This window comes from Herpailurus yagouaroundi, unplaced genomic scaffold, assembly GCF_014898765.1.
Source record: "Herpailurus yagouaroundi ecotype Mexico unplaced genomic scaffold, PumYag 192, whole genome shotgun sequence".
NCBI lineage: Eukaryota > Metazoa > Chordata > Mammalia > Carnivora > Felidae > Herpailurus > Herpailurus yagouaroundi.
Window position 1 is genome coordinate 21,420,315 of NW_024412423.1, and position 26,514 is coordinate 21,446,828.

At 38.7% G+C, this 26,514-nt stretch overlaps 2 protein-coding genes across 11 annotated transcripts in view; one reads left to right on the top strand and one right to left on the bottom strand.

The window, feature by feature from the left end:
* CDKL3 (cyclin dependent kinase like 3) overlaps positions 1–8,396 on the bottom strand; it is a 104,041-nt gene extending 95,645 nt beyond the window's left edge. For 5 of the 10 annotated variants that reach the window (XR_005781336.1, XR_005781329.1, XR_005781331.1 and 2 more), the window contains exons 1-2: positions 6,838–6,932; positions 6,237–6,419 (exon numbers count right to left, since the gene is read on the bottom strand). Coding sequence is in view for 2 of the 10 variants with exons in the window: in XM_040444496.1 (XP_040300430.1) it covers positions 6,237–6,419; positions 6,838–6,870 (216 nt within the window). In the remaining 8 variants the exon portion in view is untranslated. The other 5 variants (XR_005781330.1, XR_005781332.1, XR_005781333.1 and 2 more) reach the window with 5 other exon arrangements.
* A 1,434-nt stretch (positions 8,397–9,830) lies between these two features.
* Positions 9,831–26,143, top strand: UBE2B (ubiquitin conjugating enzyme E2 B). The gene is made up of 6 exons (XM_040444497.1): positions 9,831–9,961; positions 12,275–12,355; positions 13,563–13,588; positions 19,471–19,560; positions 23,517–23,605; positions 24,807–26,143. Exons 1-6 carry the CDS (start codon positions 9,918–9,920, stop codon positions 24,933–24,935), a joined length of 459 nt encoding a protein of 152 aa, XP_040300431.1. The 5' UTR covers positions 9,831–9,917; the 3' UTR covers positions 24,936–26,143.
* The last annotated feature ends 371 nt before the right edge of the window (positions 26,144–26,514 follow it).

Genomic DNA, 26,514 nt, shown 5'->3' on the forward strand with positions numbered 1-26,514 from the left:
AAAAAAAAAAAAAAAAAAAAAAAAAACTTCCAAAGAGTAAAAATGGCATGTACCAGCCTAGAAAACAAATCAGGCTCCATATTTTATGCTGCTTACTTTAGTTTTTAACATGCTGAATTATTACCAAATATTCTCAAATATTTAACATTTTCTTTTTTTTTTTTATTTTTTTTCAACGTTTATTTATTTTTGGGACAGAGAGAGACAGAGCATGAACAGGGGAGGGGCAGAGAGAGAGAGAGGGAGACACACAATCGGAAACAGGCTCCAGGCTCCGAGCCATCAGCCCAGAGCCCTACGCAGGGCTCGAACTCCCGGACCGCGAGATCGTGACCTGGCTAAAGTCGGACGCTTAACCGACTGTGCCACCCAGGCGCCCCAACATTTTCAAATTACCAAAAATGTTTATTCATTTGGCTAAAAACTGAGAGGTACAGGGGCTCCTGAGCAGACTCTTAATTTCTCAGGTCATGATCTCAGTTTCATGAGATCTAGTCCCACATCATGCTCTGTGCTGACAGTGCATGGAGACTGCTTCTGATTCTCTCTCTCTCCCTCTCTCTCTCTCTGCCCTTCCCTGCTCACGCTTGCTCTCTTTCAAAATAAATAAATAAACTTAAAACATTTAATTGAGAGGTATATTTTCGATGTTAGATTCATTAGAAAACTATGATTTTATGAAAAAATATTTGCCTTTATTCTAATGGCACAATATCAATTTTTCGACTTATCTGCACTAACACATAGACCTAAGTCCTTAAAATATGACCAAGAGAAAAACATGCCAGAATATAATGCCATATTCCCTTCCTATTTTTGTTCCCAATTTCCCTGATTGGCAAGATGCCAAAATGCTGCAGTGACAGCATGCTGGCAGTATCAAGAACAATTGACTGGTTTTGGACACTACTCTACTAACCCTTCAACTAAGGAAAATTACTGTTTCCCTGTCCAGTCTTTATTTTATTTTATTTTATTTTATTTTATTTTATTTTATTTTATTTTTCAACGTTTATTTATTTTTGGGACAGAGAGAGACAGAGCATGAACGGGGAAGGGGCAGAGAGAGAGGGAGACACAGAATCGGAAACAGGCTCCAGGCTCTGAGCCATCAGCCCAGAGCCTGACGCGGGGCTCGAACTCACGGACCGCGAGATCGTGACCTGGCTGAAGTCGGACGCTTAACCGACTGCGCCACCCAGGCGCCCCTCCAGTCTTTATTTTAAAGGCAAAAGCAACAAAGAGTTAATGCGAGTTAATAAGCACCATGGAAGATCCACCCAGGGTAAGGAATCAGGTGTTTTCTCAGATAAACCATGAAACTCCTATAAATGCTCCATTGTCACTTTTCAAATTGTTTACTTTTGTCTTGCTTCATAATCAGATAACTTTTCTACAGATATTGTCACTAATTAACTGTAATTTATTAAACAAAATTCTAGAAGATAAAAATTTAATTCAAATAAATAAATCACTATGGCAATCTTTTTAGACTAAAAATGTGAAATAATCCAAGAACTCTCTCTTGTTGGGTTAGATCAAACAAAAACTTCTGTAAGAAATAAGCCAATGAATAAAAAATTTTTTGAAAAAAAAATAAGCCAATGAAAATAAATAGCTAAGGTATCTCAAAACAGTTTGTATAATAACAATAAAGTACATTTTCAAATTCATCTCTGTGTTCTTGCCACATATTGGTTGTTTTACAAAATGATAAAGTAGAAAAAAATAATCACCTTAAATGTAACAGAGTTGAATAAAGAGCAAAAGATATTGCCTGTGAAAAGATCTTCTGATCAGATTTTCACTTATGATGTACAGTAACTGCCTTACATTATTACTGTTTTAGGTGATCAGGAATAGGACTGGCAACTCACAAAATCATAACATCTTTACTGACTTTAACTGCTTTCCATTGTCTAGAGACAGAGCACTTCAACAATCCACACATATAGATGCCTAATATACTTATTCTACTTAAAAAACAAATTGGAGTGTCTGGGTGGCTCAGTTGGTTAAGCATCCTACTCTTGATTTCAGCTCAGGTCATGATTTCACAGTTCATGAGATTGAGCCTGCATCAGGCTCAGTGCTGACAGTGTGGAACCTGCTTTAGGATTCACTCCCTCTCTCTCTGCCCCTCCCTTGCTTTCGTGCACACTTGTGAGCTCACACACTCTCTCTCTCTCTCTCAAAAATAAATAAATAAACTTTTAAAAACATAAAAAAAATTAAAAAAACAAATTCACCCATCATATCTAATATAGGTTTAAAAAGAAAGAATTTCAAAGGGCTAGAACAAATAATCCTAAAATTTGTATAGAATCACAAAAGACCTCAAATAGGCAAAGAAATCTTGAGAAAGTAGAACAAAGTCTGAAGTATCACAGTCCCAGATTTCAAGATATACTACAAAGCTAGAGTATCAAAACCATATGATATGGGTACAAAAAAATTATACATAAATCAAGAGAACAGGACACAGGATCAATGAACCACAAAGATAAATGGGAGTGGCACAAAAACTGACACACAGGTCAACACACAACAATTGACCTATATGGTCAATTAATTGACAACAAAGGAGGTAAGAATGTACAATCAGGTAAACATAATCTTTTTTTTTAATGTTTATTTATTTTTGAGGGAGAGAGAGACAGAGTGTGAGTGGTGGAGGGGCAGAGAGAGAGGGAGACAGATTCTGAAGCAGGCTCCAGGCTCTGAGCTGTAAGCACAGAGCCAGATGCAGGGCTCTAACTCACGAGCCATGAGATCATGACCTGAGCTGAAGTCGGAAGCTTAACTGACTGAGCTACCCAGGCACACCAAAACATAATCTTTTTAATAAATAGTACTGAGAAAAGTGGACAGCTATATGCCAAAAAAATGAAACTGCACCGCTTTGAACACCATACACCAAAAAAAACCTCAAAATGGATTAAAGACCTAAATGTGACACCTGAAGCCATAAAATTCCTAAAAGAAAACATTAAGCAGTAATCTCTTAGAAATTCCCCCTTAGCAATGTGTTTATGAATCTATCTCTTCAGGCAAGGGAAACAAAAGCAAAAATAAATAAATGGGACTACACCAAAATAAAAAGCTTTTACACAGCAAAAGAAACTATCAACAACAAAAAAAGGCAACCTAGTGAAAGGGAGAAGATACTTACAAATGATGTATCCATAAGGTGTTAATATCCACCATATATAAACAACTTACACACCTCTACAGTAAAAAGATAATACTATTTAAAAATGGGCAAAGGACCTGAATAGGCATTTTTCCAACCAAGACATACATCTGGCCAACAGGCACATAAAAGATGCTCAACATCACTAATCATCAGGGAAATGCAAATCAAAACCACAATAAGATACCACCTAACACTAATCAGAATGGCTAGTATCAAAAAGAGAAGAAATAATACGTGTTGGCAAGGATGTGGAGAAAAGGGAATGCTTGTGCTGTGTGTGGGGACTATTAATTGGAGTAGCTACTGTGGAAAACAGTATGCAGGTTGCTCAAAAAATTAGATGTAGAAATACCATATAATCCAGTAATTCCAATGCTGGGTATTTGCCCAAAGAAAATGAAAACATCAGTTCAGAAAGATACATGCACCCTGTTTATTGCAGCTTATTTACAATAGCTAAGATATGGAAGCAACTTAAGCGTCCATCCATAAATGAATGGATAAAGAAGATGTGATGTATGTGTGTTCATACACACACACACACATATATATATATATACAACAGAGTATTACTCAACTATAAAAAAGAATGAGATCTTTTTTTTATTTTTTTAAGTAATCTCAACACCCAATGTGGGGCTCAAACTCACAAGTCTGAGATCAAGAGTGGTACACTCTACTGACTGAGCCAGACAGGCACCCAAAAATAATGAGATCTTAATATTTGTGAGAACACAAATGGACCTAGAAGGTATCATGCTAAGTGAAATAAGTAAAAAAAAAAAAAAAAAGACAAGTACCATATGATTTCACTTATACGTGGAATCTAAAAATTACAAAACAAATCAACAAACAAAAAATCAAACAGACTCTTAAAAACAGAGAACAAAATATTGGTTGCTAGAGGGGAGGGAGGAACAAACTGGTAGATGCCAGAGGGGAGGGAAGAGAGTGCATGGGCAAAATAAATAAAGGGATTAAGAGGTACAAACTTCCAGTGATAAAACTAAAAAGTCATAGAGATGAAAACTATAGCATAGGAAATATGGTCAATAATATTCTAATGACATTGTATGGTGACAGAGGATGACTACACTTGCCAAGGTGAACACTGAGTCACGTACAGAATTGTCACATCACTATGTTGTACACCTGAAACTACTATAACATTGTATGTTCAATATACTTCAATTATAAAAAAGAGGCAAATATTACTTTCATATCATATAAAAATGAACGAGAGTATGTTTTCTTCATCATATAAAACATCTAGACTATGTTGTGAAAGTCATAAACCTTAAAGCATCTAGACAAATTCCAATAAATAAAATATGTAGATTTAAAAATTTTTTAATCACTAGTTTTGTACCTAATCTCCAAAGAATGCTAATCCTCCTTTCTTCACACTCCTGAGTTCTTTCCCCTGGGTTGATCTGTCATACCCACACAAAATTCTATCTTCTGCCCCCATCTCTAAAAGCACACTAGTCATTTTTACTTAAATATATTCCTGTCACCTCAAATTCAACATTTCTAAAAGTGAACTACTTCCCAGACCATTTCTTTTTTGGGTCTTTCATATTTCCATCAATGATAACAGTCACTGAACTTCAATTCTTTTTTTCTCCTCCCTTTGTTTCCTTCTACATCCTTTCATGTCTTTTTTTTTTTTTTGAAATGTATTCTATTTTAACTTTCCTTTTCTCACTTTAAATTCAAATTGCTGCAATCCAGCAAGGGCTCTCGTGATATTTACCAGGATTCTTGAATTAAATTTATGAGCTCTCGCTATTTTTACTCAGTCCTCCAATCTATTCTAAAAAATAGTGCTAGATTAATTATTTTGAATTCAAAATATTCCACCTCTTACAAAATCAAGTTTTGTCCTTTTTTTGTGTGTGTGAAATGACATCAGTTTTGTTTTTTTTTTTTAATGTTTTGGTTTTTTTTTTTTTTTTTTTTGAGACAGAGAGAGACAGAGCATGAATGGGGGAGGGTCAGAGAGAGGGAGACACAGAATCTGAAGCAAGACTCCAGACTCTGAGCTGTCAGCACAGAGCCCAACGTGGGGCTCGAACTCATGGACCACGAGATCAATACCTGAGCCAAAGTCGGACGCTTAACTGACTGAGCCACCCAGGCGCCCCAAGTTTTGTCCATTTAAGAAAAGACTTGGGGCACCTGGATGGCTCAGTGGGTTGAGTGTCCAACTCTTGATACTGGCCCAGGTCATGATCTCATGGTTGTGAGATGGAGCCCTGCATCAGGCTCTCTGCTGAGTGTGGAGCCTGCTTGGGATTCTCTCTCTCTCTCTCTCTCTCTCTCTCTGCCCTTCCCTCGCTCTCTCTCAAAATAAATAAACATTTAAATAATTTTTAAAAAGACAAGACTTTAAAACCTAACTCCTGTTTACTTCTCTAATATCACCTCTTTCTACTTCTTTACAAAAAAACTCTACAGGCAAAAGTCTCTGGTCTCTCCTCAGAACTACTTGGGCATCTCTGAGTTTATGTTGTTTCCTAATGTGGAATAAATTAGTTTCTCTCTCCTGCCTAAATTCTGTACATGCTTTAAGGCCAAATTCATGTTCTATTTCCTCCAAGAAAATTTCTCTACCCAACTGGCCTTTGTGTTAATCAACTGGCATTTATTATAAGCCACTTTCTATTCAGTATGGTTTTCAAGTGCCCTCCCATATTTCTGATTAAATAGTAAAAAGTTCTGAAAAGGAGGTACTGCATTATAATCTCAGCATCTGGCAAAATGCCTTTCACAAAGCAGATATTTTTACTAATTATTATACCTGCATATTTCTGAACAAACATTTCACAACACTTGGCATAACTTTTTTACATTATACATAAGCATTTATATCTTGTATTGCTATAAAATTTCAAAATACACACAATAAGGTAGGGTACCACACTTTATGCCTACTATATGTCTTAATATATGTGTTAAATAAAATATTCCTTTTATAATTTTTTACTATATAACAATTCCTCTTTGACTTAAAGCAACTAAGGTAAAAGAAACAAACCTTTAAAAACTTTATTTCTCTCGTTGCAATTTTGTTGACAGATTTTTCTGGTTTCTCATAAAATATCTTAATGGCCACTATCTGCCCAGTATCCTTATGTTTACATTTCATGACTGTTCCATAACTTCCCTCTCCCACTTTTCCGAGAGTTTCATACATCTCCATTTTCAAACCTGGATTCTTCTTCATAAAAATAAAGAAAGAAAATGTTAAGCATTTGTACTTTTATTTATTCAAGCTGCGCAATGCATTTCCACAATAAACCCGTATTTTAAAATACCTAAACATAAAAAAATATTAATCTTTTCCACAGACTCTTGTTTGTCTTTGGGACTCTGCCACCTGCAGACAGTAGGGTGTCCTTGTGGGGCTCCAGCCTCACCAGAACTTAGAGATCTTCCTGCTGTCTCGGTCATTCCCATGAACACTAAGATTGAAGACTCCTTCACTACATGTCACCCATCAGGAGTGGGGTCCGCACACTTCCTTTCATGCGCCCGTCAGGTATGGGGGTTCCCAAAATACTGCAGTCACCTACAGGTCAGACACCGGACCCAAGAAAACCTCAGCCCCACCCGCTCCTCAAACCAGATACCCGGACCAGTCGCGCCCTTCTTCCCGAAGTCGACCTCATCCAGTCAACCACCGACGTCTCAGCCCATTTTGTAATGCCGCCAGTCAGGTTCCGCGCAGACCCAGCGGGTCAACTAGACACTGACCCTACTTATCTCGCCTGCCCAGCTAAATCCCGGCAGGCCACTACCATGGCAACGATGCAGCTGGCCTCACGCCCCGGGCTCTGCTGCGCAAGACCGGAACATCGGCCCGACCCCCACCCGACCCGGAAGAGCAAATGAGGCGAGGTGAAAGCGCTCAGAGAAAGCTTGCGTAGGGTGGGGTGGGGTGGGAAGTTTATGGATTGAGGCCAACTCACAAGGTTGGTTTTGAGCTGAGAGCGGGAGGACCCCCCATTTTGACAGCACCCAGGGTCTCCACGTTTTCTAAGGAAGGGCCACAGAGGCGCCAGCTTGCCCGACCAGCTCTTAGATGCCTCCGGGCCAACGAACACCTGCCGCTGGTGCTGGGTCCTAAAAGGATACCTGGTGTCATTAAGCGGAGTCATCTTGTAAAACAAGTCTTTCCAAGGAAGTCTTGTGTAATTACAGTTGTCTAAGTTACCTAACGTTAAATTGCGTAGACCTCAGCCATTGACATGCATCCTTAAAACGCAGTTAAGATGGTTCAAGAACGTTTCTCGAACACCTATATGCTTAAAAAATTTTTTTTAATGTTAATTTATTTTTGAAGGAGAGCAAGCGTGAGCAGGGAGAAGGGCAGAGAGAAAGGGAGATAGAGAATCTAAGGCAGGCTCCAGGCTCTGAGCTGTCAGCACAGAGCCTGACGCAGAGCTCAAACTCACGGACTGCGATATCATGACCTGAGCTGAAGTTGGACGCTAAACCGACTGAGCCACCCAAGCGCCCCTTTTGAATTTTTTTTTGAACTCATACTCCTCCTTTTTAAAAACGCCCTCTTGGGGCGCCTGGGTGGCTCAGTCGGTTAAGCGTCCGACTTCGGCTCAGGTCACGATCTCGCGGTCCGTGGGTTCGAGCCCCGCGTCGGGCTCTGGGCTGAGGGCTCAGAGCCTGGAGCCTGCTTCCGATTCTGTGTCTCCCTCTCTCTCTGCCACTCCCCCGTTCATGCTCTGTCTCTCTCTGTCTCAAAAATAAATTTTAAAAAAAAAGTTTAAAAAATTTAAAAACGCCCTCTTTGGGAAAACAAGTAATTCAAAATTGGATAGACATACAAAAATTGCTTGACATATAAGGGACAGCAAGAGAAAAAAAAAGTTATTTAATTGCTTAAGAACTAGGCATTGGGTTCTGCTGGCCTGCCAGCCTCCATAAACTGTCAATTTCCATAGCAGTTATACATTGCTAGATAAATGACATAATAGGGATTTTTTGCAGTTTATCCTCAGCATTTTCCTGCATGTAATCCTACCTATATGTCTTCATCTTTAGCTTTGGGGAGAATTATATATCAGGAAGACAACATTCAGCTTTTGACTTACAGAATCACATGTGTGATGCATAATAGAATCTATCAAGAGTTAGACCTGTCTGCCTTGATCACCAAGGCAGTTATAAAAACAAAAGATAAAATTCACTGTTTCAAGAAAAGGAGGTAGCAAGAAAGTGGGTGCAATTAACCTTTTCTGGTTCCATGGAACTATTGGCAACTTCATGCAATACTTCCATTCTGCTTTGGGCTGAAGAATTAACCCAAAGGGTTATAAAGTGCTGAGAGTCCTGCAGACCTTTATTGGCCCTGAGGCCAGGCATTAAAGTAACTAGAGGGAGGGAAATGGCAGAATCCCCAAGGATCAACACCTCCTGAGCTCCCCGATGGGCGACAATTCAGGCCCATTTGCACCTTACTTGCTGGTGTACAAAACCTGAAACCAGTTATCCAGGTTAGATTTATAACCCGCCGCCCCCCCCAACCCATGTCTGCAAAATTTCTTCTTCACATCTGAGTCATATTTTTAGGCTTTCTTGACAACCAATCACACTTCGAAGTGCTCTCTTGAGATCCCCTCTCCATGTACCCCATCTTAGCCAAATCCGTGGACTTTTACACAGTTTGACACAAACCCTCAAATGAGTGCAGCCCCGTCTTCAGAAAATGTCTATAGAGATTGTGAACAAACTTTTAAAAAATCTGTATACTATACTTTTTTGTTCTCAGAATTTCCTACCCTAGAAACCCCATTGTAATGCATGTGCCAGGGTATTTGGTGGCCTAAATGGAAGCATTTCAAGGGATTTTACGTGGTGTGTGCCTCAGCATTCAATGCTGCACTTATTATAAAAAGCGGAGGTGCTCTCATTGCCCCATGTATCAGATTTGATAAGCAGTTGAACTAACCACAAAGGATTTTAAATCCATGTTATGTTTGACTTTGTTTTAATGAGTTAAGCAAAACGAGCTTTTGCTTAGGCCACAATCGCCGTCCCTGTTCAAACAAACCGAAGAGAAAACTAGTAAAAGTTTCTCCCGGCCCTCAACCCTTTAAATTTAACTACCAGCTCCAGAAATCTGACCGAGCCTCCGATTCAGGCGACACTCCCACGTGATGCGTTCTAATCGCGTCACAGGGACACGTGGTTCTAGATACTTCGTCCCCTCCCCCTCAGGGGTGGATTGTTGACAACGCTGCCGGCAGTCACGTGACCTTACGTCATCCCACCTCCTTTCCCTGAAATCTCTGGCCCCGGATGCGTCTTTCTGTCCCCACCCGGTCCAGTTTAAACTAGTGAAAGGGGGAGAAACATAATCGCGTTTCAGCTTTGGGATCTCATAATCCACAATCTACATATCTATATCAGACAGAACTAATTTATCTATTATATCAGGAAGCCAAAATGGACAGAATCCTGCTAAAAACTACAATAACGAGCTCTCATACGCCCCGTACCCTTTTCCCACACCCCTCACTCCGTGGTACTGGCGGAGGGCGGAGGGATCTGGAGGCGGCGGAGGGAGACGTCATTGCAGGGTTGTTTGTGCAGCCTCGGCAGCGGTGGTGACCCACAGTGATTCGGCCGCCGCGCCGGGGGGTGGGGGGGCTGCGCGGGACTCTTTTCTTTCAGACTGACCGCGGGGCAGCTGGGGAGCATGTCGACTCCGGCGCGGAGGAGGCTCATGAGGGATTTCAAGCGGTAAGGCCCCTCACCTTGGCCTGGGTGACGGCTCCTCCCCGTGGCTGTGGGGCTGCTGGGCGGGGATCCGAGACACCTTCCTCTCCTAACCCTAAGAGGGCCGACTGTGGGCCCAGTGGAACCGACGGAAGCCCATTCCCCGTTCGCACTCCCCATCCTTCCTTCCTCGCTCTTCCTATTGAAGAAATTTTGATATCCCCTCCCCCAAAAGTAAAAAGATGGCTATGGACTATTCTAGGATGCCCCCGCTGCTCACTTGGGTCAGCTGCCGACGTCTGGCCCAAGAGCTCAAGCCTCATTCCCCCCGCCCCTGCACCCTGCGGTGCCTCGTCCCCCAAAAGCGAACCCTTGCAGTCTTTTTCCCTGCTTGTTGGCACCAGTTAGTTTTGCTGGATGGCCCTGCGGTCTTCTCTGAGGGGCAGGGTTGGGACGAAAATTGCCCCCCCCCCTTCTTTCTGCAGTGAGGGTGGGGTCTGCAGCGCGAGGTCCGGAGGTTAGTAACCCATCCTCCGAAACCCGACTCCCCCTCGCCCGCCCGAAAGGACCTTGAGAACTGGCTTAGAGACCTGGGACTCGGGCTGGCAGCCCGGGCTGCCAGTGCCTTCTGGAACTCAGCTCTGTGGCTTGGCGTATAAAGCCCTATCTATAGCCTCCAAAGTCTGGAAAAATGCCTTCCTTGAGACTGGCGCTAACCTGATACTCCCTGAGCCTCCTTCTGTAAAATAGGGTTTTGTTAAGAGGTGTTGGGGTTAGTGAGGAAGAAGTGCCTTTTTCTCAGTTGTTTACCTTTGATACTCGGAGGTACGGGGGAAAAAAACGGAAAACTGCACTAGATCCACTGCATATTTTTAAGTGATTTTCTGGGGAGACCTGCCCTGGTTGAGACAAAATATCCCGTAGCTGCTCAGGAAGTAACCTTTCAATTTCGCCATTAGAAAGCCATAGGTGAGGCATTTGGAAGCCATTGTTTTGAGCTTTGGATAGTTTATCATTGAATATATTCTAATTTAGCCGTTTACCTTTGGTGGACATGAAGCAGCATAATTCCTTTAAGGGTTCTGGTCATCGTGGCTTAATCAGATTGACTGAAAAGAACTATTTTTATGTAGACTAATTTGAAAGTATGTTACCTGACAATCACTACAGATTTATGTCTGTATATAAAATGTCTCCCTTATTTTTTTATTGAAATGACAGTCTGTACAAGGAGGTGCTCTGTTTGGTGCAAAAGTTGTCTTCTGAAACTTAAAACCAAATTTCACGTTCCGGTGATTGAAACCCAAATAATAAAAGTTCAGCTCCTTTCCATTGTTACTCTGGTTTCTTACTGCACTTTTCTGTTTAATTCTGAGTTGAACACATGGCACCTTTGGTAGTTTTCCAAGGGCTTCATGTTACAAGAATTTGATTATGACATGCTGGAAGGTAGCTTTGTATTGAGTCTCTTGATAATGAGAGAGAGATTTAGCTATATTGCAGGTCTTTAAAATAGGGATTGATGAAAAAATCTATTTGAAGCTTGATTTCTTTTTTCTTTTAATTTTTTTTTAACGTTTATTTATTTTTGAGACAGAGAGAGACAGAGCATGAACAGGGGAGGGGCAGAGAGAGAGGGAGACACAGAATCGGAAGGAGGCTCCAGGCTCTGAGCCATCAGCCCAGAGCCTGACGCGGGGCTCGAACTCACGGACCGTGAGATCGTGACCTGAGCCGAAGTCGGACGCTTAACCGACTGAGCCACCCAAGCGCCCCGAAGCTTGATTTCTTTAAAGGCTGTTGCTAATTGAAACAAATGAGATAAAGCTTCTCTCCTGCCTAACACTAGTTTCCTGATTAAATTGAATATAAATGTTTTCAGCCATTTAGTGTTTGCCTTGAGGGTCCTTTTGGGGGGGGGGGTGCTGTTGCACAGGTAGCTGTGGTTAGGACTCACACAGTCTCAGCATGCTTATGGCAGCAAAATTGATGGTGCGTAAAAATATTTTTTGCATTCAGGGCTTTTAATTTTTGTTGTTGATGGCAGTCTGTACTTATCAGTTCTCGAAGATATGTCTTAACTTTGAACCTTGATATTTGAGGAGGGATGACTCCAAAGCCCTTTGGAATTTTAGATAATTTGAAGACGTATTTAATAAGTATATACCTGTTAAGTTTTTTTTTTTAAATCCTATGGTTTATTACACCTCGGCACAAGAACAAAGAGATGGATTTAGTTTGTATTAGAGTAGATTGTACAGACCACAGGAGTTCTGTTTGGCCTTCTTAGTGACTTAAAGTTGTTCAACTTTGGAAATTACTACTCTGGATTTCTAGATTGCAAGAGGACCCACCTGTGGGTGTCAGTGGCGCACCATCTGAAAACAACATCATGCAGTGGAATGCAGTTATATTTGGGTGAGTGGAAAGGTATAACAAATGATAGGTGTAGTAATTCTTTTTAAAAAGTGAATGTATTGACTAGGGAAAGAGACTGAAGTGGAACTGAGGAATCTTACAGAAACTGCAAAGTAAATTAGAAAAAAAACCTGCCAATAAGTGTTTTTGTAGTTATGTAAAATTATTTGCATTGGTGTTACTGTCTATGACTTTCTAATCCCTTTGGGTTTTACCTGATAAAAATATCATTCGAAACTAAATGAGCAAAGGTAAATTATTTTGTACAAAGTGTCCAACAAGTGTTTATGGTTGCATTCTTTGGTAACTAAAAAAGCTAGGAATAAAAAATACTGACAAGTTGGAGTGTGGTAAGAATTTAAATAAAAATGTCTCACACCTTGGTGTGAAATAACTGGAGCCTTTTGAGAAGCAGTCTATGTTTTATATATTATATGTATTGCGTATATGCTTCTTAATTTAGAATTTTATTATGCTTTCCTTTGTTTTCCTGGATTTGATCTTTTTTCTTTCATACTTTTTAAACTTGGGTTTTACACTCAAACTTTAAAGGAATACCTTCATAAACAGTTCTGAGTTGCAATGAGTTGTAAGAGTTCATGTTAAAAACTAGTGAAAACAATGAGTGTAGTTCGCTCTTTTAAAGGAAAGAGATTAAATTTAGACTAACATGCTTTGAGATCCTGAATGCCTTGAAAGAACTAATTAAACTTGATAGTGCTGCTTATGAAAGATGAAATTGGCATATGGAGGCAGGGAAGAGATTTGAGAAAAAAAAGTCTTTCTTGGTTTACATCAGTTCTGTCTAGCTGTTTGGAACAAGAGCTTTACTGGGAAGCAGAACACTGGTGTTACAGTTATCTTTAAAAGTGATTTCCATCTTACTGATGTAAATTGAAAATATGACTTTTCTCTTAAGAAGACACTGGTTGATATTTATGAACTTAATTCTTTTTCTACTAAGGTTGTGATCCCCCCTTTTCTTTATTTAAAACCAGCCTAAAATGAAAACTTCGAAAATAGTTACCCTGTATGCCTGTATCTCTAAAAATCTAGGGCTAACATGACAGTGAACTAACACTATCTTTAAAACTTCACAAATCACTAGAATGAGCTCCTCCTTCTCTGAGTTTATCCTTTTCACTCTTAAAAATCAGGAAAAGGCAGAATGAAAACATCTTTTAATCAAAAATCTTCTTGTTTTCAGACCAGAAGGGACACCCTTTGAAGATGGTAAGTCATTCTCATTATGTTTTCTGTAATATTAGCACACTGCTTTTTAAGCAGGAAGTTGTAACAACAGCATATCTAATTTAAAACTATTTTCTGTCATTATTAGGTCATACTAAAACTAGTGCTAAGAAGTCATAGTTTATAGAGGACTTTCTTTCCAAGTCACTTTGATCACTATCCATTGCAAGTTCTTTGTGTTACTTTGGTATTTGGCTGTAGAACTATAGGCCTAGTTGGTAGGTTAAAGGAGGATAATTGTGCACTTTTTGGGGGGGGGGGGGCGGCGGTGGGGAGAGAGAATCCCAAGCACGCTTCACACTGTCAGCGCGGAGCATGATGCCAGGCTCGAACTCATGAACTGTTGAGATCGTGACCTGAGCTAAAATCAAGAGTCAGATGCTTAACCTGATGAGCCACCCAGGCGCCCTTGGTGCTTTTTTAACATTGGTATCTATGCTGATGGGGTGTTGAGCTGAAATTGCTCTTAAACACACATAGCTGGGGCACCTGGCTGGCTCATTCAGTAGAGCATGCGAATCTCAATCTTGGGGTTATAAATTTGAGCCCCATGTTGGGTGTAGAGATGACTTGATAAAAATAAAATAAGAAATCTTTTAAAAAATGGCTGCCAGTAGTTTCACACATAGCTAGCATCTGAAATCCATAAATAGGATTCTGCATGATCACTTGTCTCTTAAATTTAGTATTTTCACCAAGACCCAGGTCCTTAGATTTTTCCCTAATTATAGCATGGATATTAAGAATTGTTGAACAGGTTTGTTTTAATTATCAAAATGGTTTCAGAATTAAGCCATTGAAGATAATTTGCACAGATATACTGATTGCAGTACTGTTTTTAAAGAGAGAACCTGATGGGGCGCCTGGGTGGCGCAGTCGGTTAAGCGTCCGACTTCAGCCAGGTCACGATCTCGCGCTCCGTGAGTTCGAGCCCCGCATCAGGCTCTGGGCTGATGGCTCAGAGCCTGGAGCCTGTTTCCGATTCTGTGTCTCCCTCTCTCTCTGCCCCTCGCCCGTTCATGCTCTGTCTCTCTGTCCCAAAAATAAATAAACGTTGAAAAAAAAAAAATAAAAATAAAGAGAGAACCTGAATGCCGGTAGGGGAAATGGTTAAGTAAATTATGATATATCTAGATTCTAGAATACCCGTTAAAGAATAAGGTAGATCTGGATGTACATTTCAAGACACAAAAAAAGTTTCAGAATAACATATATTGTATTACATTTTTACTAAACATATACATGCAGGTGTGTGTGTATTAAAGGGTTTTATACCATACTGTTACCAGTGGTTACCTCTGGGTGGGGGTAAAGAATTGAAGAAAAGGACTTAAGGACTTCCGCTTTTTACACTTTATCAGGAGGTTCTAAGGGCTCCCTTAAAGTCCCTGAAACTGTTTCACGGATACCTTGTGATCAAAACTGTCTGTTTATACCAGGGTGTCTGGTATGTGTCCAGAGTTAAGTGTCCAGCTGTTAATTGCACCTCGGTTTATGATCTCTTAGTTCATGAGATTTGAGCCCCCCATTGGGCTCTGCGCTGATAGAGATTGGGATTCTTTCTCTCCCTCTCTCTGTGCCCTTACCACACTCACTCACTTTCATTCTTTCTCTCTCAAATAAGGAAACATTTAAAACAATTGCATACCACTAGTGAGGCACTATTTGCCTTTTTTATTCTATTCAAATTGGTACTAATGGTACAAAACCTTTAGTAGTTATAAGTGGACCTGTGCAGTTTAGCATCTTGGCACAAATCAAGATGGTGGCTCTATACTGTACTAATAGCCATTGCATTCTTTTTATTTATTTAAGAAATAAATGTATTTTAAAGATTTTAATTTTTAAGTAATCTCTACATCCAAAATGAGCCTGGAACTCCCCACTCTGAGATCAGGAGTTGCATGCTCCATCAGCTGAGCCAGCCAGACACAGCATATTCTTTGTAATTTATTGATTGAGGAGGAGACAGAGAGGGAATCCCAAGCAGGCTCTGTGCTGACAGAATGGGGCTCGAACCCAGGAACAGTGAGATCATGACCTGAGCCAAAATGAAGAGTCATTGACTTAACTGACTGAGCCACCCAGGCAACCCATTGTTCTTGACGTTTTTTAAAGAGATGTGCTGTTTATTGTTTTTTTAATCTTTATTTAAATTCAAGTTAATTTCTTCTGTGATTTAAAAAAATTTTTTTTTTCAACGTTTATTTATTTTTGGGACAGAGAGAGACAGAGCATGAACAGGGGAGGGGCAGAGAGGGAGGGAGACACAGAATCGGAAACAGGCTCCAGGCTCTGAGCCATCAGCCCAGAGCCTGACGCGGGGCTCGAACTCCCGGACCGCGAGATCGTGACCTGGCTGAAGTCGGACGCTAACTGACTGCGCCACCCAGGCGCCCCTCTTCTGTGATTTTAAAAGTTACCAATTTCACTTAAAATCATCTTGATGACAAAAAAGATACATCTTGGTAAAAAAAAGTAAATATTAATACTATTGAATTTTGAACCTTGGGGTGCCTGAGTGGCTCATTGTTACGCATCCGGTTCTTGATTTTGGCTCAGGTCTTGATTTTAGGGTTGTGAGGTCAAGGCCCATGTAGGATTCTGTGCTGGGCCTGGAGCCTGCTTGAGATTCTCTTTCTCTGCCTCCCTCTTCCTCTCTCCCCCCCTCCCCTCCCCCCTCCTTCCTTCTATCTCCCCCTCCCTCCTTCTGTCTCCCTCTCCCTTCTCCTCCTTCCCTCTAAGCCCCTACCCTGCACCCCCCCCACTCTGTCTCCCTCTCAAAAAAAAAAATTCTGACCTTTAGTATACATTTTTAAAATCTTCTGTGTGATTAGGTGGGAAGTATGCATAAAACACTTCTGTGACAATTGTCTGGAAAAAAAGCACTTGTGCAGTTGTCAGAGTTGCAACATAAACTGCTTTTCTTCATGGAGCATTTCTACTTGAATGAATGACTGAGAGACGAACTGTCATAATTTAGATTTGACTGTATGGCAGACATACTTAAAAGTGATGAAGTGAACTGTACTTCAAGACTTCTCTGATAAGATCAGTAGGTGGTTACCTAATTGTGATTTGTTTTTTGATAGTATATAATGAAATGTGGCAGAATTTACATTTGTATAAGTCTGTATTTTTTTGAGTTACTAATGTATGATACTAGAAAATTATGGATGAATAAAAGATTTATGCATTGTGCAACAGATTTTAGTGTAACTGATGCAAAACGTTTATTGATACGGTTTCAGATTCTACATTGCAATTAACCTTTAAAACCATACCAGTTCTTTAGTAATCAAAAAAGAGTATCTACAACTATCTGAAAAAACAATGAAAATACTCTACTTTTTCATTTACTGATTTTATGAAGCCTGTTTTGCTTCCTATCCCTCAACCGAAACAGCATATTGTAACAGATTGCAGAAGTAGCTAAGAAAATCCAGCTGTCTTCTGTTAAAGCCAATCATTAAAGAGACTTGCAGAATTGTAAAACAGTGCTACACTTCTCACTATCTTTGGAGGGGGGGGGAGATAATATTATTTTTAATTCAATGTGTAGGTTACACATATACTTAGGTTTCATACTTAGGTTAATGTGTAGTGAGTTTACAGTAATTAATATTTAAAATTTTTCTGAGTTGGGGGAGCCTGGCTGGCCCAGTCATTAGAACATGTGACTTTTGATCTCCAGGTCAAGACAGTTAGAGCCCCATATTGGGCATAGAAATTACTTTCAAAAATTTTTTAGTTCAATCCTCTAATACAAGAAATACTGATAGTTAGAGACACCTGGCTGGCTCAATCAGTAGAGCATGCAACTCTTGATCCAGGGTTGTAAGTTTGAGCACATGTTGGGTGTAGAGATTGCTTAAGCAAAAAATCTTTAACAAAAAAAAAAAAAAAAGAAAGAAACACTGATAGTTAAATCCAGTGGCATGCTGGAAGCAGTTTGTACCAACTGATTCATGAGAACAGAATGTTAAAAACTGGGGGAATTGTTGCAACCTAGTTACTAAAGAGCCAATATTTTTAAATGAAATTATTTTTCGGGGCGCCTGAGTGGCGCAGTTGGTTAAGCGTCCGACTTCAGCCAGGTCACGATCTCGCGGTCCGGGAGTTCGAGCCCCGCGTCGGGCTCTGGGCTGATGGCTCAGAGCCTGGAGCCTGTTTCCGATTCTGTGTCTCCCTCCCTCTCTGCCCCTCCCCCGTTCATGCTCTGTCTCTCTCTGTCCCAAAAATAAATAAACGTTGAAAAAAAAATTAAAAAAAAAAAAAGAAAAATGAAAATTTATTAAAAAAAAAATTATTTTTCATTTTTGGTGGAAATGTATAAAATGGTATGCTATCATATGTATCTCTCCCCATCTTAACATTCAGTTGACTTCCCATTGGAAGCATGGCTGTGGTTGGGAATACGAGTATAAAGGGGTCCTGAGACTCCATAAGGTAGGGGAAAATCTTGAAAATAGCTTTTCTAGGGGCTCCTGGGTGGCTCAGTCAGTTAAGCATCTGACTTCAGCTCAGGTCATGATCTCACGGTTCGCGTTGGGCTCTGTGCTGACAGCTCAGAGCCTGGAGCCTCCTTGAGATTCTGTGTCTCCCTCTCTCTCTGCCCCTCCCCCATTCATGCTCTGTTTCTCTCTGTCTCAAAAATAAATAAACATAAAAAATTTTTTTAAAAAGCTGTTCTGTATTTGTGTAGCCTGAAATTTTTAAATTATACTTTTTTTAAACTGTAAACTTTCAAAATGCATTATTAGATATAAGGCTGCCTTCACCATTTAACTGTACATTTCATAATACCTCGATTCAGAATATGAAATAGATAACACATTTGATTTTGCTTTTATCTTTGACCTACCTAATCCCAAATTTCCAAATGGCAAAAAAAAAAAAAAAAAACAAAACGTAAAAGAGAGGTTATGTACTAAATACATAAAGGTAAAATACAAGATAGAATAAATAGAAGAAAGGATTTTTGTTTTGCTTTTTAAAACTGCATTGATGAATTAAGGGAAGAACCTTGTAGAAACATCTGGAATGGTTTAAACTTCTATTGACTTCATTAGGAATAAGGCTCAATTTACAGAGTATTATAAATACTCAAGGGTTGTAGTTGGAATGCCTCTTCAACCTTCGGGAAGATTTCCTCAAAATAAAAACTGGATAGTATATAAACAGAAAAGTCTAGAAAGACAAAACCACTAATAATGGTTAACCATTTCTGCATAATAAATTTGGAATTGGAATTGAGGGTTCTTAGTACACTGTGAACAGACTGACTTTGTTAGAAGTGCATAATTTTTTTAAAAGCCTATGCTTGTACTTACCATAAAATACTGCTTTACAAGGTGTACCACTTTGGTCTGTAACCTAAAGTAGGCAGTTACACTAACACTAGTGATTCTTGGCATATTTAAGTGAACAGATTCATATGGGGCAGAAGAGACCTTTCAAATTAGTGTCCATGCCTCCAGTCTAAGTCATTTGTTGTGTGGTAGTTACCCCCTCTCACAATCCTTCGGCATACACCCCTCTAAGCTATAATAAACTAGCTGTAGTTCCCCAAATGTACATTTTAAACTTTGGTAGCTAGGGCCAAATTGCCTTCCAAAAGTATGGCAGTTAACATTCCCACCGGTAGCACTTGAAAGTGTGTGTTCCCAAGTGCTTGCCAATGTTGTGTGTTAACCAGTCTAAGGTAAATCAAAGTGTTTTTAGTGTGTTTTATGTACTAAGCCAAAATTGACATTAATTTTTGTGTGGTTGTGCAAAAACACCAGTATTGGGTTGGGGATTCATTGATGAAGAGATTAAAAATTTTGCTTGTCTTTAATTATTTTGGTTTGTTTTCTATCTAGGTACTTTTAAACTAGTAATAGAATTTTCTGAAGAGTATCCAAATAAACCACCAACTGTTAGGTTTTTATCCAAAATGTTTCATCCAAATGGTAAGTAACATTTTATTACACTTCACAAATGATGAGGGGAGGGGGGAAAGAGTGGCAGTGGCTTCCTTCCTGTTAGGCCTTCCCTTCTACTTCTCACTTCTAGATGTTGCTTCCATGTCAGTATTAGCTATGGTTTTGTATCCTGGAATCTTTAGAAGGTTCCAAATTTCAAGTAAAGTTGTTCTGTTTTAATATTTCTGATTTTAAAATAATATCCTTTTTATTCTTTTTTAAGAGAGGTGCTTTTTTTTTTTAAGTTTATTTATTTATATTTAGAAAGAGCACGAGGAGTGGGGCAGGAAAGAAGGAATCGCAAGCAGGCTCTGCATTGTCAGCACAGAGCCCAGTTTCAGACTGTGAGATCATGACCTGAGCTGAAACCAAGAGTTGGACTCTTTAATTGACTGAGCCACCCAGGTGCCCCTAAAATAATACCTATTTATTTGTAGAAATGTGAAAGATACCAAAAATAATTTGTTGCTTAAAATTTAGCTTTTAAATAATGCAAGTGCTTGTTCACAACTGAGATTGTTCTATATAATTTTTTATATAGATACTGTGATATAATTTTTTATATAGATATATAGGTACTGTGAGTACCTTATTAACTATTCTTTTACATCCTTTTTTTTTTTAATTTTATTTTTTTTTTATTTTTTTAATTTACATCCAGATTAGCATATAGTGCAACAATGATTTCAGGAGCGGATTCCTTTAATTCCCCTTACCCATTTAGCCCATCCCCCCTGCCACAACCCCTCCAGTAACCCTCAGTTTGTTCTCCATATTTATGAGTCTCTTCTGTTTTGTCCTCCTCCCTGTTTTTATGTTATTTTTGTTTCCCTTCCCTTATGTTCATGTTTTCTTTTATATCCTTCTTAATGGCTGCAGAATGTTTTATGAGGTTGCCATAATTTATTTAATGTGTCCAGTTGGTGATTTTCAGTTTATAATTTAATTTATTTATTTTTAAAGTTTATTTATTTAGAGAGAAAGTGAGGGAGGGGCAGGGAAAGAGGGAGTGAGAGAATCCCAAGCAGGTTCTGTGCTGTGAGCCCAGAGCCCAGTGCAGGGCTTAAATTCAAGAATTGTGAGATAATGAACTGAGCGAGATCAAGAGTCAGATGTTTAACCAACTGAGCCACCCAGGCACCCCAGTTGGTGATTGCAGAACCTGACTTGGGGCTCAAATTCCTGACCATGAGATTGTGACCTGAGCCAGAATCCAGAGTAGGATGCTCAAGGGACTCAGCCACCCAGGTGCCCCTTAAATAGCACTTTGAACATTCTTGAAAACCTTCCCAAATACCCATACTATTGTTATAGAATATAAGCTTTTACAAGTGGGATTATTGGGCCAAAGATTCATATGTTTTCAAGGCTTTTTTAAATACAGTTTTCCATTTTTTCTCTATTCCTATTTTCACTTGTAGAAATTACTGTTTTCCATAAATGATTGCTGAGTGACTCTTTATAATTAAATTTGCTCTTTTGTGATCTCTTATTTATTTCAAATATGTGTATATTCCTGGATTATAAATTACAGTATGAAAGATTTAAGTTTTCTTTTTTATAACCTTTGTTCATTTAAATATGGTCTTCTCCATCAGTTCACTTAATTCCAGAAGGAGTCACTTAACATTTATTCCACTTTTATCTTAGACTTGTTATTGAATCAAATTCACAATGTGGTAAGAAGGCTCTGTAAATCAAAGTGGGAAACACTGTATAATGTGCAGGGGGTGGTGGTGGTCTATGTGTGTAAGGTGTGTAGTATTTTCAACCTTAGGGAAACATGTATTAGATTATTTCTCATCCCTTTGTATTAATAACATGGTTTCCCTTTTTTTCTTTTATCAGAATTTTTTTTTCAGTTTATTTATTTTGATAGATAGAGCAGGAAAGGGGCAGAGAGGGAAGGAAAGAGAGAGACAGAGACAGAGACCCAAGCACGCTCCACAGCGGCAGCATGGAGCCCGGTGTGCTCAAACTCCCCAACCATGACCTGAGCCAAAGTCAGATGCTTAACTGAACCACCCAGGCACCTTAGTATTTTATTAACTTTCTGGTCTACTTTTTAAACATCTTTATTTGAAGTATAATTCATGTATCATGCTATTCATTCATTTAAATTGTACAGTTCAGTGGATTTTAGTATATTCACTGAGTTATGCAGCCATCACCATAATCACGTTTAGAACATTTTATCTCTCCCAAAAAAAATCCCATCACAATGAGCAGTCCTTCTCCTTTGTCCCAGCACCCCAGCCCTAGGCAGTCATATTTTCTGTCTCTATGTATTTGCCTGTTATAGACATTTCATTTAAATGAAATCCTATAATTCACGTGGGCTTTTGGTAGCTTTCAGCTAGCATAGTTTTCAGGGTTCATCGATGTTTTAACCGTACTTCATTTCCTTTTATTGCTTCAAGTGAGATTTCATTTTATGAATATACTGTATTTTGTTTATCCATTTATCATTTGATGGATGTTTGTGGCTTCTAGTTTACTTTTGGATTACTTTAAATAGTTACTACTTGAAAACTTAATCTATACTTAAGTGTTTTGTTGTGTAGACTTGCCAAGTTTGACGTTCCTGTAGGATAGATAGTAAGCCACTGACTAAGCTGCTTTAAAGCAGAGAGTTAAATCTGATCTAAAGCTAAAAAGTAGACATAGCTAGCACACGGATGGTCATTGATGCCATGAGAGTGGATAACATTGCCCAGAGGGTGTATACAGGGCAAGAAGGAAGAGGATGGAGATTAGAACCCTGAGAAATGACAGCATTTATGTATAATTTGCCCCTCTCCCCAAAAAAGCCTCACTATTCTTATCTTTATGTGGAGTGATCTGGCTGGCTCCATGAAGTTTTCCAAAGTTTGGCAGTATCTATAACATTTAAACGCATTTACCCTTTATCAAGACAGCAGTTCCACTTGTGAAAGTTTATCATGTAGACATATAGTCTCACAAGTGTTCACTGGGGTGCCTGGGTGTCTCCGTCGGTTAAGCATCCTACTCTTGATTTTGACTCAGGTCCTCATCTCAAACTTCATGAGTTAGAGCCCCGCGTTGGGCTCTGCACTGATGGCATGGAGCCTGCTTAGGAGTCTCGACATTAAAAAAAAAAAAAAAAAAAAGAAAATTATGTTCATTAATTCACCTACAGTTTAAGAGGGGAACAAACCTCCCAAATGTTAAAGACTTAAAACGTTTTAATCACTTGGTTTTCATTTTTTATGAAAGGAATGCATACTCGTTTTAAAAATAAATCATAAAATACAAGAAAAGGTAAAAGACAACAAGACCCTTTATAATCCTGTGATTTACAGATAGCCCATACTTACATTTTGGCATTTAGTCTTACAAATGTTTTTGTGACTACACATATTCCAAATGAAAAAATTTAAGTATTTTGTAAATTCTTTACAAAGTTTACTGTAAATTTTTACCACATTTGGAATCTTATTGGGGCATCTGGGTGACTTCATCGATTAAGCTTCAACTATTGATACCAGCTCAGGTCATGATCTCACAGACATGAGATTGAGCCCTGTGTCAGGCTCCATGCTGAGTGTGGAGTCTGCTTGGGATTCTCTCTCTTTCAAAATAAGTAAATATTTTAAGAAATAATAAATAAAAATAGAAACTTATTAACATATCATGTATGTCTTTGTATATCATTAACTTAGGGTGGATATATGTTTGTTTTTTTTTTAAGAGCCTTATTTAAGGAATTTAGAAATAGGGAATTTAAACAGATTCAACTCTGAAACTCTTCTGCTGAAAAGGTGCAAAATAGGAGAACACTAATTTTTCTGTGAGACAGGGTTTAGTAATTAATGTTCACAACTTCTGATGGGGCCAGGCATTCTATTTGTAGTAAAGATTTCTCTTTAACTGTTAAGTATGATAAAGTTAATATGTAACCAGTTTTAGTGTTGTCTTTGCAGTGTATGCTGATGGCAGCATATGTTTAGATATCCTTCAGAATCGATGGAGTCCAACATATGACGTATCTTCTATCTTAACATCAATTCAGGTAAGTGTGTGTTAGGATGCATCATGATTTTTCAAGATTGTGCGGGATATAGTCAGCTTCTTTTGGAGCACTCTAAAGACCCAAGTGAGCAAACTAAGCTTCCCAGCACCCAGGTAACCAGTGGCACAGCTTGGATAAAAACCCATGATTTTTAGACAGTTGGTCTGCTTTTTTTGTTAGTGACCACACTGGACCAAATCCATGGTCATTTTCCCGATCCTTGTGTAAATAAAGTGTTGTCACAGGTCAAGCATGAGTTGTGCCCAAGAAGCATAGCCAGAGGATGTGGAGAAGGAAGAAAACTCTTCTTGGAGATAGAGAAAGATGATTGCTTATAAAAACCATAGGGACCTCAAGAAACTGCCAAGTGCAGAGAAGCAGTGTTGAGTATGAATATGTTATCCCATCCGAGAAATTGTTTAAAAAAAAAAAAGAAGAAGATAGTGTTAACCATCTGCCAAAGTACTCTGGTGGGTTCAGAGTTGACCTTGAATGAAAGTTTTGGAGAGAGGTGGACTGAGGGGTATTTTAGTTTATGTGGATTTCATAGGATCACAATTAAATTTTTGCTTGAGACATTTTTAAAGCTTTTTCTATCACATTTCTTTTTTTTTTTTTTTTTTTTTAATTTTTTTTTTCAACGTTTATTTATTTTTGGGACAGAGAGAGACAGAGCATGAACGGGGGAGGGGCAGAGAGAGAGGGAGACACAGAATCGGAAACAGGCTCCAGGCTCTGAGCCATCAGCCCAGAGCCCGACGCGGGGCTCGAACTCCCGGACCGCGAGATCGTGACCTGGCTGAAGTCGGACGCTTAACCGACTGCGCCACCCAGGCGCCCCTCACATTTCTTTTTAATTCAGATCATTTTATAAACATTGTTTTCAGCTATTTCTATTTCTTGGCTAATGGTTTCAGTATGTTGAAGAATACTCTTTTCCAATTTCCTTGAAATTAGAGGTCTTAAGACAATTGAGAACTACGAGTTTTGGAAGTTTAAGTTTTCTAGCATCAGGAAAGTTATTACAGTGATCAGGCCATTTCTGAAACTATTTAAGACCTAAAAATACAGAAGATCTATCTGCCATTTCATTAGTGAATAATTTGTTGTTTTGTACAACTCCTGTGCTCCATATCTAACCCACATTAATGTAAAGAATAACTTTGCAAATCTTTTTTTTCTTTTCTGTCTTTCCATCTAGTCTCTGCTGGATGAACCGAATCCAAACAGTCCAGCCAATAGCCAGGCAGCACAGCTTTATCAGGAAAACAAACGAGAATATGAGAAAAGAGTTTCGGCCATTGTTGAACAAAGCTGGAATGATTCATAATAGACATCTGGTCTGTTAATTTTTTTCATCATTGTTGTGTATAATTTACCTCCCAGTAGAAAGGCTAACACATTTTAAGTGCCACAGGTTTTAAGGATTCTGCAGAAAAAAAAAAAAAGTCCTTCAGTTTAGACCTACAAAAGCTTGTGTATCTTGATTAATGTACTTTTTATTGCATGGTGTGAACTAAGTTATTGCTTACATAAATTTGTAATATATCCTGTTTGTATTTTTTTCCAAGTGTATAATGTTGGTGTGGAGTTTTCATGACAGAATAATACACATTTTGTAAATCTGTACTTTTTTCAAATATTGAATGCCTTATTTTTGAATTCTTTAGATTTTTAAATTGGAGAAAAGCACTTAAAGTTTTTTATATATGAATATTACATGTAAAGCTGTTAAAATACATAACTTCAGTGTAAGAGACTTTGTCACTTATTTCCTTATCTGTGTAGGAGGGGTTAATAAGTCTCTAGCTCTCCCATCAATTGATAGCTTCATTTCCAGTTTCAAAAGAACAGATTTATATTTTATCAAGAAATTCTTCAAATTTGATTCTAAACACCAATTATAATTTCACATTTTATTTTGAATGAATGAAACTATATCAGTTTCACTTGAGCAATCATAGACATAACTGGTTTGATTCTGTCCCACTCTGTATTTAGGCCACTTGTTACTGTTTCTTCCTGCACTATTTACTGTTAAACTGTACCTTTTGCAATTTCACAGTTTGTACCTCTACCGTGAGGATTTGGCACCTCTACCTGGAGCACAGAGCTAATGCAATTTATTTTGCTGCTTGATAGCACTTTAAAAGTTTTTTGATAAAGTAAAACTGTAAACACTTATCAAAACCCATGCCCCACTATTAACACTGAATAAGATTTGATTGCATTGGTTTAGCAAGGCAGATATTTGGAAGGAATCTTGGTGTAACTTAAAATATTTGAAAACTGCCTTTTAATGCAATTGCGTATCTGTTTATTCTGGAAAATTGTTTTAATACCAGGGCCTGCTGAGTTGCATTCTCTTGTGGAGATTTTTTTTTTTTTTTTATCTCCTAAGTTGTATAAAAGTTGTACTGCATCTTAGTTTACTGGATAAATTTAAAACACAGTATTGTAGAAAGCTAATACAAAGCTATCCTATGCCTTCAAATAGCACAGAAAATGGAAAATATACAAGTAAATTCTGTTGAACCATCTGTGTAGTCTTTCTAGTTCAGTTAAACCAGCTATTGAGTAACCCCAGTAGTTTCTTGTCCTATTCTTACCAGCTTAGTAAGCTAGTAGCTGCTTCTCTGTTGGAAGACTGTAGGATAGCAATATGTACAGCTTCTATTTATTAAGCAAAGTTTAACACTGGAAGGATGTTTCCCTTTAAAAGTTATTACTTGGCAGATTTTGGAGTAATGATCTTAGGAAGCTTTTCATACAAAAGAGAGTCCACTCACTGGAATTAATGGCCAAAAAAAAAAAAAAAAAAGTTTAAAGGTACTTTTTGCTCATATCAAATGTGTGATGCTTTCATATTTAGCTCTCAGACAAATTATAGTTCCCGTAGACATTACTCC

Bases quoted from the DNA above. Each gene is read 5' to 3' on its own strand.
- UBE2B (XM_040444497.1), top strand. From the start codon at position 9,918: ATGTCGACTCCGGCGCGGAGGAGGCTCATGAGGGATTTCAAGCG. The intron at 13,589-19,470 runs GTAAGTCATTCT...TTTTCTATCTAG, and splicing joins AGGGACACCCTTTGAAGATG to GTACTTTTAAACTAGTAATA. The intron at 23,606-24,806 runs GTAAGTGTGTGT...CTTTCCATCTAG, and splicing joins CTATCTTAACATCAATTCAG to TCTCTGCTGGATGAACCGAA.